The 14,293-nt window shown below is 46.3% G+C and overlaps 1 protein-coding gene across 1 annotated transcript; it reads right to left on the bottom strand.

Annotated features, from left to right (window-relative positions):
• Positions 1–749: 749 nt before the first annotated feature.
• LOC128109506 (coiled-coil domain-containing protein 121-like) lies at positions 750–2,578 on the bottom strand. Its single transcript, XM_052736675.1, has one exon. It carries the CDS (start codon positions 2,372–2,374, stop codon positions 1,406–1,408), a length of 969 nt encoding a protein of 322 aa, XP_052592635.1. The 5' UTR covers positions 2,375–2,578; the 3' UTR covers positions 750–1,405.
• Positions 2,579–14,293: the final 11,715 nt, after the last annotated feature.

Genomic DNA, 14,293 nt, shown 5'->3' on the forward strand with positions numbered 1-14,293 from the left:
CCTACTTTTTCAGTTATCTGTGTTCAACTTCAGTCCAAAATCAAATGGGAAATTCTGGAAAGAAACAATTCATATATTTTATGTGTCCGAGAAGGACAGTGAAATCTTGTACCATCCTAGCATCTCATAAAGGTCACAAATGATCCTTGCCCAGTGTATCCATGCTGTATACACTATCCACCTATTAGCCACTCAATAGCTGTCTAGTTTATTAGACGGACTGTTGCCTATTACAATGTTTGTATGAAAATAGCCTTGATGTAGTGGCCTAACTCTGGGTCATGATGCTTACATCATTGTCCTATTTCATCTCATCAATAAGTGTTCTATCACCTCATCAAAAGGGTGATAATAGTATAATGAAACATATAATGAATATTACATAGAAATACTACATAGATGTAGTGTTTCTACTGCATTTATAAAGCTGGGGGAGTAAGAAATAATCACAGGCACTGGGCGGCGGTGGCACACGCCTTTAATCCCAGCACTTGGGAGGCAGAGCCAGGAGGATCTCTGTGAGTTTGAGGCCAGCCTGGTCTACAGAGTGAGATCCAGGACAGGCACCAAAACTACATGGAGAAACCCTGTCTTGAAAAACCAGAAAGAAAACAGAAAAAAAAGAAATAATCACAGGTAGGTTTTGTTTTTAACAATACTGTTTAATGGCAAAGTGCATATTTCACCATCTATGTTAAAAGTTAGATAAGACACCTTGAAAAGTGAATCCCCCTTTTAAACTTATTTCAAATGAATCCATTTTACATATAATTAAAGCTGAAAATTCTAGAAAGTTACTTTGAAGTTTTCATTACCGATAATTTCTGAGAAACATAAAGCCAATTGCATTTGCCCATGCAGGGGCATTGCTGAAATACATGACCATTCTCCCAGACCAGGACCCCACAGTTCAACAAATGACCAGCCCATCACAAATGCAAACATGCAAACCCTCTCAGCAAATAAGCAAGCAAACAAACAAAAAACCCCTACAGTTGAAAATATGATTCCTAGTTGTTTCAAATGGTCAAAAATACACAGAACTTACGAATTATACACTGCACCGAATTATACACCACACTTTGGGGACTACAAAGTATACACGAAGAAAAAAATAACTGTATTGGAACTAAAATAACACGTCCTAACTAATCTGAGAATTTCAAATGTTGCTATAAAAATGAGTAGCACAACTCTTTAAAAAGTTTTCCAAATGTTCTAAATCTCTGGAATCCACAACAGCCCCAGGCAGCCAGCCAGCCAGAATGTAGATCCCAGGCTAAGAGCACAGCCCGATATCACAACTGCCCCTTTCTGAAAACACGCTTGTATTCTCCACGCAGGATACTTTTTGGATTGTAGATTATCTCAAGTGCTCAAATTCTTTAATCCGTTCTGGTAGCCGTTACTTTGAATTTGTTCTTGATTTGGTGCTCAGCATGGTCTTCGAAGCACTCTGTTCCTTAAGGCATGGATTATGAGCACGGTGGCGCTCACGTCCTGCCTGCAGCCGCTGCCGCCCTCTGGTCAAGGCTTCTAGATACCACTGCTGCTCCTTCACCAGCTGCTGCTGCTTCTCCAACCCGGTTCTCACAGCTTCCACCTTCCGGTACTCCTGACTCAGTTGCTGGAGCTCCTTCCGTAGCTGCTGGTTCTCTCTGTGGAGACTGCCACAGAACTCAAAATGAGCCTGCTTGCAGGCCTGCGCCAAGGCCTTGGACTTCCTCGTAAGCCCCTTAGTGCTGATCTGCCCCAGCTCCATCAAGTCCAACTCTTGCAGCTTCTTCTCCATCAGGGCCTTCTCCCGAAGGAACCGGATGTGTGCCTCCTGGTCCTTGGCCGCTGTCTCACCCCGGATTTTCTCTTTCTCCTTCTCCAAGGTCTGCATTGTCGTGTCCTGCCTCTCCTTTACCATGTAAACGGTCTTCAGTGCCTGCAGCTGCTGCCTTAAGTCCTCCTGGGTCTTTCTGCCCTGCAGGAGCTGTGCTCGAAGGGCTGCATTTCTCTGGGTGTATCTGGACGCCAGCTCTTGTCTCCTTCGCTCTATCTCGCCACACTCCTGGGCACATTGCTTCCACAGCGCCTCCCGTTTCTTTTCACACCGCTCGCTGTTTTTGTGCAGGTAGTCCATGAAAAGCTGGTTTTCAGCCTGCACACGGTGTTTTTCTTCCAGTAGCTGCCTGGTGTCCTTCAGCAGCCTTTCCCGCCGGCATTTAGTTTCTTGGATTTGCTGGCTCAGCTCCTTCAGCGCCACCGCTGTCTTCCTGTTCACCTGTTTCTCCAACCTCGTTAGCAGCTTTGGCTTGAGACACGCATTTAAAATAGCAAGGAGTGGTATGGGCGGAGGGGTACTTCTAGGGCTCTGGGCAAGCATGCTCCTGGAATCTCCAGGTCAGGGAGGGTAACTGCAAGGGAGCAAGCCCAGGTGGTGGGTGTCACTCCAAGGCACAGCGTCCTGAACCAACGTTCCCAAGGTTTCTCCCTCTGGTGGTCAAGGCGACCAGGCTACGCCCAGCCTGCTAAGAAGTTGCAGGGCTCACTCAGAGCAGCGTCAGAGGCTGTCCAGGGCTGGCCTTGATCTCTGGGGGTTCCCTTGGAGACCAGAGCTCCTGGCTCCAAGCTGGCCAGCCCTGTCCTGGGGACCCCTCTGGCACTGCCCTCCTGGGAACCACCGCTCCTCCCTCTCGGGCCTGTCCAGGGGTCAGCGCCCTCTTCCGGCTCTGCGGTCCCTGCTGTATTAGCATGGAGCTCTGAGAACCTGTCAGATTGACCCCAGCCTTAGCGATCTGCCCTGATCTGCCCTTCACCAGCACCCCAGCTTTAGGGTGGGAAGGAGGGATTCTCCACACACTAGCAGGGGTATAGCCAGGCTCATCTCCGCAATACTGGGGGGTTGGGTCTGCAGAATAAATGGCGAGACCTAGGGCTGGGGTGGGTTGTTTGAGTTTTCTTGAGTTCCCTGTGTGGTGTTGAGAATGACAGCATTTAGGAAACTGCCTTTGTACAGGGGACCTTGGGAGCGCAGAAGAGACTGACTATGGCAGATGGATGGCCAGGAGGAGAGGAAGAAGGTTCCCGAAGAACTGGAGGGTCCAGGCATCGCACAGTCTTGCCATTAACTCCAATTCCTTCGAGGTGCCTTGAACTAAGAGGCTATGTCATGTGCATCCTCAGGGCATGCTTGGTACTACTGACCATGTAGCACTAATAATAGTGTGTTGACGGTGAAGTTGCCAGGTTCTTGAAATCTGAGGCTATTAATAACTCTGGAACCCCAAATTGTATTTCTTCTACCATGAAAGAAGTGGGGACTGTTATAAATGCCTGTGTCTTATCTCTCGGATATAATGGTTGTGATTTGGGGCAACTTGTTTAACTGAGGAATATACCCACACACACACATGGGATTGTGGCCTATTAGCTGCACAACGCTATCACAAATTAATTCATCTGATCATTTAAAAATTTTAGGTAGAGAGTACATTTTCCCCCCACTTTGGCCATGAAACAGACCCCACAAACATAGAAGCTAAGAACTCCCCAGAGGCCACATCCAAGGGGGAGGGAAGAATAAGAACCCAGACATCAAGACCTCCTGGTTTAGGATAAGTAAGTTTTACTCTACCCTCATTTCTCAAAACAGTTACTGAGGAAGCCCTGCCCCTCTCTTTCTTGAAATACTTCTAATTTTGGTAAGACTTTAAGTTAGGCATTATTGTCATGATATGTGAAGCAATGTGTCCAACGTTCTACAGAGTTACTAGCAGAAATGCCTGTTTTCTCATCCATCCAAGGGGCAGACAGACTAACACTCATTTCCTGGGTCAGCTCTGGAGACTAAATGACAGTATGCCTAGAAGTTTGGAGATTGTCATACGCTTCCCCACCCTATGCCCAGCTCATCATTGTGTCGTGGCTGTGCAGTGGGGGTTTTATACTCAGCCATATGTACTTTTCTGATGATCTTTTCCTTCTGTTAAAAAGTCACAGTGTTGTCCAAACCAGTGTCAGAAAGTTCAGACACTGTTGGGACAGTGTTTGTCCTCATGGCAGTCTAAGCAGGGCAGAGAAAACAGACCTGACTTTGAGAGTTTGCCAGCATACTGAGCCCCGATTCCAGGTCCAGGCCTCACTACAGGAGGAGGGAGGAGTCGAAGTTAATAGTGGTTTTAGACCAGACCCGTACAAGCACCAATGGCCTGGCACCAGTAAACTCCATAGAGACCACCTAAGATGATTCGGGACAAACAACATCCTTCAAGATTTCTGAACCAGGTTTAAGATTCTAGAGAATTAGTTTCTGTGGATATACAGTGGTGGCTTTAAGGGACGACTCTCGAATTACCTTCCCTCTCCGTCACAAAGAAACCATCTGCCTAATGCTTAGGAAGCTCTTCACGTGAAAGAGAGGAAGCCCTCAGCTGCTAATGTGGCCAAAAGGTCTGCTTAGCCCCTCACACTTGACTGTGCGTGGAATGTCCGTGTCTTCTGTCCTGTCTCTCTGTGAGCTGGAAACATGTGGTCTACACCAGGAGGGCTTTTTCTGCAGGCCCAGTTCCCAGTGGTGCCAAAGTTAAGGGAGCCTGCAGAGTCTCCTGTATGCAGTTCAAAGTCTCCATCCTTGACCACAAATAAGACCTCTTTGAGTTCATGAAAATCATTGTCACAATAATGCTGATGGCCGCCATTGGCTAAGCTTGTACTAAGCACCAAGCATCTTCATGTATTGTATTTGTAGTCTTCAGCATGCACTGGAGAAGTGAGACCTATTATACCCATTTTACAGACAAGGACATTGAGGCTCTAAGAAGTAACACAGCCACTGACCCCATTGGCTCCCTTGGCAAGACTGATATGCCTTCACAGAGAGCTAGATCTGTAATTCCCTAACTGCCCCGGGATTGTTCAGTTATAGCTTCCCAGACTGCTCCTGTGAGGCTCTGATTTGGGTATTCTAGACACAAAAGAGGGACCTGGGGTTAATTCAATGACTCTTGCCATCGGAGAGTTTGAGAAGCACAGTGGTCATATCTCCTCATTCTATAGTCCCAAGTCGTGACTCAGTCTGTGCCAGATGTATTAGAATTATGAAGCCACATGGCTTCTAGAATCACTGTCCCCGTGAAATCTAAATATAAGACACAAAGCCCCAGTTGTGTAATAGCTCTGCTTCCTATGGTCTGCCTTGATTTCCTGGAGATTCAGGATGTGAGACACAGACTAATGCCCGTAACTGGGATAATTGTGGTAAATCATCTGTTGGAGACTGGCTTTAGCAGATGCCAGCTGTGAAAAACAGCCCAGATAAACCATACAATGCCTCAGCAGGACAACACAAGCAGATTTCTCTGGCCGTGAGACGAACACACGGATGATTGGCTGTAGACAGTAACAGAAGGTGCTACAGTCACCAGCCAGGAAATGGGCTGGGCAAGCCTCAGGTGCATAGGCTGCCTCTCTTAGAGCAGCTCCTCACCATGAGAGACAGAACGGGACACTGATGCCACACGGAGCATGGAGACAGACGACTCAGAAGGCCTTCAATTTAAATTCAGATTGAAAACAAAGAGAAGTCCTTCATGCTGAGGTAATTACAAGGATTTGAAGAAAACTACAAAACACATCTACCCCTGGCACTGAGCAGACCTTTCTCAGAAATAAAAGTAGAAAGAAAGAGGTTTTGTCGAATGTTCTGAATGGGCACACAAGGTTGAAAGTTCCTTTCCTGGTCGTCTGGGATGAAAACATCTGGTCCTGCAGTCACCCCGAGAGCCTTTCTGTTGGAGTTGGCTTGCTTGCTTTCATTGCTCTTTCGAATGGGCCCAGTTCTTCTCGTCCAGAAGATGTGTCTGTTAGAAGGATTAGGTTCAGATGTGTATGATGAAGCTACATAGTAAAACTGGCTTACAAAAGGAAGTCCCGGGCTGGGGAGATGGCTTAATGGGCAAAATACTTCCTGTCGGAGGATGAGGCTCCCCAGCACCTACATAAAAGTCAGATAAATGGTACACATCTGTGACCTTAGTGCCTGGCTGCATGGGGCAGGTGCTGGTGGAGACAGGCAGCTTCTGGGAGCTCATTGACCACCAGTGTAGCTGAAGTGATGAGCTCCATGTTCAGTAAGAGGCTGTGTCTCAAAATAAGATGCACAATAATGAAGGAAAACACCTGATGTCAACCTCTGGCCTCCACACCTGTTCTCACACACACACACACACACACACACACACACACACACACACACACATACACACACACACACACACACACACAGAGAGAGAGAGAGAGAGAGAGAGGGAGGTCTGAGGAATGATCTAGAGCAAACATGGCCATTGCTAGTCTCAAGGACTCAGGTTTCTGTTCTCCCATGATCACGCTCACCTACTGCAGAAGACTGAGAGAAAATGGCAAGGGCCACCTGCCTGTCATCTTTGAAGGACATCTTCTGGAAGTTGCTGTAGGGTACTCTTGACCCCCTCTGTTTGGCCAGACGAGCCCTTGGCTACACGGCAAGGAAAGGTGGATGTGCGTGCACATTGCTGAAGGGTGGAGATCCTGACGAGAGTAGAGACTTGGGTTTCACGATTCCACACGATGGAAGGAGATAATCAACTCCTGCGAGTCCTCTGACTGCCACACATGTGCCATGGCATACATGTGAGGCGCTCATTCTCTCTGTGTGTAAAAGTAGTTTAAAAAAGATTGGTGATCCTATCAATAAGGCAGAAGGGAGGAGTGGCTACGGAAGTCAGCAAGCAGTCATTTCTCCGTGAACCGTTGTGTCCCACCCCAAAGACACAGGTCATGGGTGATTATATCAGTATGATACTGTGTAGGACAGGACTGGGTGACTGGGATCTTGGGACAAGTCTCCCTTTTCTGTCTCCTCTGCCTCGGGGCACGTAAGGTTGAAATATTCTTCCCCAGCTTCATCCAGTCATCACACCTCTGATACCACCTCCCACCAGGTGTCTCGGAAAAGCTTGTGCCAAGTGCTCAGCAAGACTACCCTCATCTTCAAGTCCTTCCTGGATCCCATGAACGTGTTAGTTACTGATTCAGAAAGGACGTGCCCACTTTGTACACTTGTCAGGAACATTCTAGAAGGTAGATGTTTCCTGGAATCCCGGCCAGCAGCTCCATTGGTAATTCCACTGCTGAGCTCCACCCACATGGACACTTCCTGTCATGCTGTGGATCTTACACTCCTGCTATGATAGACATTGTTCCACCCATCATCTTTGGTCCGAGATCAAATTTGATCATCTAGGGACCCTCAGTGGGTCTAAGGAGGTGCTACGATGGGATGGCTGTGAAGAGAGGTTGCCCAGCTCAAAGGGTTGAGTTTACATTCAACTGGGATTTGCTCTGTGAAGATGATGCCCACGTTGGGCGCCAAATGTAGATGTATCCAACCTTCTTATTAAATAATAAACACAGAACCAATGCAAAGAAGAAAGCCAAGAGGTCAGAGCTAAGAGCTAAAACCTTACCCTTCCTCCTGCGGTGGTCCTACCTCTCCGAACCAGAGCTACCCCTGTGTTAAAGTCTTTATATAGAGTTCCTGTCCTGCCTTCTCATTGGTTGTAAACCCAACCACATGACCGCCTCCTCACAGCCTGTCTGTATAGGCCTCCAGGTTTTCCATGATTGGTATTAAGATTAAAAGCATGTGTATCCAATAATGGCTGTATCCCTGAACACACAGAGACTTACCCAGCTCTGCCTACCAAGTGCTGGAATTACAAGCGTACGCTACCACTGCCCTGCTTTCCTATGGCTTGCTAATAGCTCTGACCCCCGGGCAACTTTATTAACATACAAATAATATTTTAATACAAATAAAATATCACCATAGCTCTGTGCCATGTGTGAGGGAGATGGACTTGTCATACCCATTTTGCAGATGAGGAAGCAAAGCCAGCAGCTGCTGGGTTCGCATGGAGCCATGAGAACTTATAAGTGATAGTCAGGTTTTAGGTGTCACACCCTTTTCGCTCCAGAGAGGGCTCACACTCCCTACCCTGTACCTTCCAAGGCACGTCCCTGACACACCCATTAGGCCAACACACTTCTTGATACCATTCACAACTAGACAAAGTCAGAGCAGAAGAATGTGGCTGTGAGTACTGCGAGGGCAGAGTGCTGCTCTTTGCTCTGCCCTATGGGAGTCGAGCAAGGCAGAGGACTTCTGTACTGCATGGATGCTGGCTAGTCGCTCCAAAGCAGAATCTGCCCAGTGTCAGCCTGCAAGTGGCAAGTAGGTTTTTGGTGGGTGTTCATTTCACTTTGGAGTCCTGCCTCTCTCGGTGCTTTTGGACAGTGATGCTAATGAGCCAGCAAGGGTGCCGAGTAAGGGGTAATTTATTCCCTTCTCCGGAAGCTGAGGCTAGCATCTCCTTGATGACAGATAATCTCTTCCCACGGGGACAAAGAGCAAAACTCAGCATCCTAACGAGTGGCCTGCCTGGGTGTCATGACTAATGCTTGTCTTGTGAAGTGAAGAGAAAGACCTTATTCCCAGACACACTTGTGTGCCTTCTGAACGATGTTGACTCCAGGCTTGGTCCCTGGGGAGGGACACCAGCCAGCTCTGAATATTTTTCTGGGGCTGTTGGCTTGGAAAACCACATGAGGCTTTGTTTGTTATTTACTCTTCACAGTGTTTTAATTTCTGACATTTGGATCATGTAGCCATTTTGGTCATTGTCTCAGTACCAAGTTTGTGGTGGCTCCACCAGATTTCAACCAGGGGGGTAGACTTCTTCAGAACGATAGCTTTAGATGACATTTCTTCAGTCTAGATCAATTTCTCTGCACGGTTCAGATTGTTTAGAGGGGAAAAAAGAATTCATTGCTTGGGAGATGACATACTTCATCCTGGAACTAAGCCTCTAAAGAAATTTCCCCGCTGTTTACAAAGTGGCCTCTGTAATACACTAGACAAAATAGCTGGTGACATACATTCCTGTGATTTATGGGTGTCGGGTTGAGCAAATAAAAATACCCAAACTAAATTTGAATTTCAAATCAACGTTTTTTAATAAAACCATATCACATTCAATGTTTGGAGTATCACCTACTTAAAAATTACTTGATGTTCATGGTGTTCAAGGTCCAGTCACACACAGCAGGGTTCAGTAACAGAGTACTTGCTTAGTAGGTCTGAGACCCTAGGTTCCATCACACACACACACACACACACACACAGAAAGAGAGAGACAGAGACAGAGAGCCCTCAAATTCAACTGGGATTTCTGTATTTTATCTAGCACTATGACTTATGATTAAAAACAACACTGAGACACATATAGCTGCTTTTGTTTGCTTATCAGGTATTTTTAGCCATGTTGTATGTGCATAAAACTGAGGTAGTCAAATAGCTCCACACATAACCTGGTGTGGTGGTGCATGCCTTTAATCCCAGCACTCAGGAGGCAGAGGCAGGTGGATCTCTGTGAGTTCGAGGCCAGCCTGGTCTACAGAGCTTGTTCTAGGGCAGCCAGGGCTACACAGAGAAACCCTGTCTCAAAAAACTAAACAACAAAACAGTTCCATGCAGTTTTCTTTAAAAAATCTTCTGTTATTCCCTCGCTTCATTTCCCAGTCCCAAAGCAGCCATTTTTAGCTCCTGTAATTTTTTTTTTCTGGCAAGAGGATGTTTAGCTCGATTTTTCTAAATGTCACACTTGTATCATGCATGATGTCTTGATTCTCAGCTTCAGATATCATGTGTTGACGTCCTTTTGGGGGGCCGGGTGAGAATTCAAGCCTTTGTTGATTGCTCCTCAGGTTGACCTCCCTCCTCCACAGCCTCTCAATATATTTATGCAATATTGATCTGCTCTATACCTAAGGCGTACATTGTCATTGTCATGGATATCATATTCACAGCTGAGCTGTTACATTTCCTTTGTGATGTAACTTTTCGTAGCCTTTGTTTTTAAGGCGAACAGCTGTTTGTTTTGCTTGCTTTTTAAGGCGTTTCTTACTACCTTGTCTATAAACTCTCTCCCAGTTGTACATGTCACTGAATATTCGAAACATCGGCTCTTCTTTCTTACTGCCTCCGGCTTCAATTGGTTGATCTTTTGGTCACCTGCCTCTGGGAATCTCCCTTCTTCACTTTCTGTCACTGTAACAAGTACCTGAGACAAACTTACTTCAAGAGAGGAAAGGTCTCTTGCTTCACAGTTGTACAAGTTTTCAGTCCCTGACAGTGGGCCCTGTTCCTTTGCACATATGCCAGCCCAGCATGTCACATGGGGGAGCATAGTGGAGCGGGACTGTTCATTTCATGGTTCAATGTGAAAGAAGACGAAGAGACCGAAGTCCAGTGCTTCCATTTGAGGGTAGAGCCCCAGTGACCTAAAGACATCCCGTTAGACCCCACCACTCAAAGACCCCCACCTCCCAGCAGTATCTCTGGCTGGGGACCAAGCCGAGCATTTAGGAGCCATTTAAAGTCCACACCCTAGCAGCCATCATTTGGGGCACTCTCTCAGCCTCTCTGTCCTGGGTCACCTGTTCCCTGGGGTGATGTTCCCATTTTTGGCGCTCACTCTAATCTTGATGTAGTATATCTTTCAATAAGCCCTTGATAACTACTTGTTGATGTAAGAGTGAGTGAATCAATGAAAACCAGCAGTGTGTGGACCATGCTGTAGTCCCTGCCACACACAGGACCTTCGCCTTGCTCTGCACCTCACCAATCCCTTCTTCTCTCCCAGACTTGATATCAAGTCAGGGTGCCATCATTTTCCCTTCCTTCCTTCCTTCCTTCCTTCCTTCCTTCCTTCCTTCCTTCCTTCCTTCCTTCCTTTCCTGAAACAGGGTTTCTCTGTGTAACCTTGGCTGTCCTGGAACTCACTAGGGCAGTGGTGGCACAAGCCTTTAATCCCAGCTCTTGGGAGGAAGAGGCAAGCTGATCAGAGTTCAAGGCCAGCCACCATGTTCTCTATGCAATGACAGCACTAATGAGTTGGTTAATGGAGGACACCGGATTACAAGCAGGAGAATGTCTTTTTGGCCCAGCTTTGGAGAGACGCTTAGCCCCTCATGTCCTCTGAGACCTGGTTGAATCTCATGCCATTACAGAGCCAGATTGTCTGAACCCAACTGACTCCCATCATGCCAAACAAAACTGTCTGAATGAAGAGCCATTAAAATGTCATCATAAGCAGCGGACGCTGGATGTAGAGATTTAGAGAGCTGCTCTAGTAGTGATGAGTAATGGAGACAAGAGGATACTCGCTTTTGAAATTTGTTTTTTCATCCTCTTCTTGAGTAGAGATTAAATAAAGCACTTAGTGGTTAAATGGCTTGATTCACTCCTAATGAGTGTGGATTGTGTGAAGACGAATTCATTCTGTCTAGATTGCAGCTCGGCAGAGGATGTTTCTGCTTCCTCAATCAAAGCCTCAATTTTCTTTTTCATTCATTTTTCTGTACCCACGAGAATAACCTGGTACAGAATGGGAATCTGAGTAGGACTCTTTCTGGCACACCGGAAGCATGCCCCAGACATCACCGGGTCTGGCCAGAGATGTCTGCAGCAACAGTCCTGCTAATAAATAAAAGTAATGTGGATTGGGTCCAAGCTAAATCAATCTCTCTGTCTCTCTGTGTATCTCTGTATGACTGTCTGCCTCTAGTTCCCTTCCTTGACTTAAAGCATTCATTTATTCTGTACTTCTATAATAACAGTGAAGATTGGCTCAGCCTGTTTTGTGGATGGAGAGAATGACACAGAATTCACACCTGGCCTGAGAGGAACATAAACATGGAGAGTTTCTTCTGAACAACATGGCTGACAAGAGCAGGAGGTTGTGAGTAGGGAGCTGAAGACACATGGTCATGATGAGTAACAAAAGGTTCTACGTAGTTGGGGGAAATCAAGTTGCTATTGTGGATTAAAAAAAATTTAAAAAATTTATATGTATGTGTGTGCCTACATGGGTTTATGCATACCAAGTACATGTAGGTGCCTGAGGATGCTAGAGAGGTTATTGGATTCCCAGGAACTGGAGTTACAAGTGGTTGTTAGCCACCTGTATGGGTTCTGGGAGCTGAACCTGGATCCTCTGCAGTAACTACTCTTAACTGCTGAGCCATCTCTCCAGATTGGAACATAAAATTTTTTTTAAATATAATATAGTTGCTTATATGGTATAGTTCTCTCTCCTATTTTGAGGAGAGAATCCTACATGGAATTTATTAAAGAAAGCACAATTTGGAAGGCTCTGTCTTGGCTTGATAATAGAAATTTTGAAGGTAACAATTGTTGGGGGCCGTATGTTTTAGCTTTGCTAAGTTTCAAAAACTAGGTCTTTTTCTACCCTGGACAACTAGATAAAATAGTTACGATTTGTGATGAAAGAGAAGCGGAAATTGAAAATCAAAGAAGGAAAGAAGTGAAGGAAAGATATATGATCCCAAATGTTAGGTGACAAAGACTATTTAGTCTCATATTCTTCAATGTGGCAGCAAATCCAATAAAGACGGAGAAACTGAGGATGATGGATGTGGACGTGCATGGACAAAGATGGATAAGGCAGCTACCAGGAACTCACTTGGGAATCTCAGGAGCTTGCCGGCATGCTCTCTGTCTGGTCAGGCAGATCCTATCCCCCCTATTCCATCTTACACGATAGCACCCATTCTCAGAGGCCTGTCTGAAATACCCTGCTCTCCTGGGGGGGGGTCCCTTTCAAGGTGATGGGTGGCTGCGACACACATAGCCAACCCCCTGTTGCTGTAATGGCTTGCACAGCCTTTGGGTAGAGCACAGCTTCAGAAACCATGGTGTTTGTTTTCGTAACCCTTGCAAATGCCACGATGCTTGAAAATGGCATCTATTTTGTAAATAATTGTTGGAAGACTTAGTAAGTGGCTCTAATTGTTGTTTAATAATCCTGCCGCCCTGCCTTTGAGTTGTAATTTTTAAAGTGCATGCGCACACATTATCTCATTTGCTTGATGGATCCTATTATAAGCAGGCAGGGCGAGTGATCGCATTGTACAGAGTTGGGAAAGCAAGTTCAATCATTTTCTTCTCAGGCTCTGCGGAAGGAGTGATGGAGCTTGGCAGCACTGGCTGTTGGGCAGTGAGAAAAGGAGCAGAGGATCGGAATCCCTTTTGTGAGTCTAGATCAAATTCTAGGTCACATCTACATTCCCCCTAATTATCTTTAATTATGCCCAGATGGCCTTGCTTCCTGAGTCACCAACTGTGACGCCCACATACATATAGACGGGACTATCTCTCAAGGTTATAAACCCCCTAATAATAATGACGTGATAGTAGGAAACCACAAATAGCAATGTGAAACTGGCGAATCCATCTGTGTTCTTGTCCATGCTGTGGGGTATCGGCATTGTTAGGATAAACTCCCATTGTGCCATTACCCCGCTGTGACGTGCTTGACACAGGATAAGGGCAGTGTTGGAAAAGGGAGGGTACTGGGCTCTGATGTGGCTGTCTTTGCTTTGGGTGTGAGAAGCTGCTACAAAACTAAAATTTCAGGAAGAAAGTGGAGGGAAATGGAATAGCAGTTAAAAGGTTTTCAGCGTCTATTCTTATCCCTTCCTTCTGACACCTCATTGAGGAACCATCTCTCACTCCATAGTCCTAGTTGGGGAGATGGACCTGGACCAACTTCCCAGGTATCCACGTGACCGCTGCCTGGCCAGGGAGTATCTACAGTAGTCTCTCCAGCCACGGTGATTGGCTTGGGGCTGCATGTGAGATCACTATTCCTCTAACTGTTGGAGCAGAGAGGTGTTCCCTCTGGCAGGGATGCTAGAAGGCAGATTGAGGTCGATCTGCTACGAGATCACCACTGTGGACTGGTTCTGTCTGAGATAATCCATGGGACTGATGAGAAGAAAGTTGGCCGTGGCCTTGATCTGGATGACCTATTTTAAGTGTTTGAATGCAGTTGTATCTAACATCAGTTCTGCTTCCTTGGGACTATTTCAGTTTTATAAGCCAATACTTCTGCAATAAGCTAGCAAGTCTCTCTCTTTCAAGTCAATTGGAGTTCTATTTCTGTTTCTTGTTTGCTTTCGTGACTCAGAATCCTAACCAAAGCATGCAGCTTGGGGTGGTGTGGGAGAAGGCTCTTTGGAACTTGGGAAAGCAAAGTGGGAGAAGTTGTTGTGATGGAGCTCAGTACGTCACAGCACCCAGGTGGGAGAGAGAGAAGGAGAGCTTAGAATTCACACGCGTCTTAAGAGGATGACGTGGGCGGCAAGTGCGGAGGCAGCAGCGATTGATACAGCTAAACAATCC

Source organism: Peromyscus californicus, unplaced genomic scaffold (genome assembly GCF_007827085.1).
Source record: "Peromyscus californicus insignis strain IS unplaced genomic scaffold, ASM782708v3 Scaffold_14__1_contigs__length_90479793_seg_2, whole genome shotgun sequence".
Classification (NCBI taxonomy): domain Eukaryota; kingdom Metazoa; phylum Chordata; class Mammalia; order Rodentia; family Cricetidae; genus Peromyscus; species Peromyscus californicus.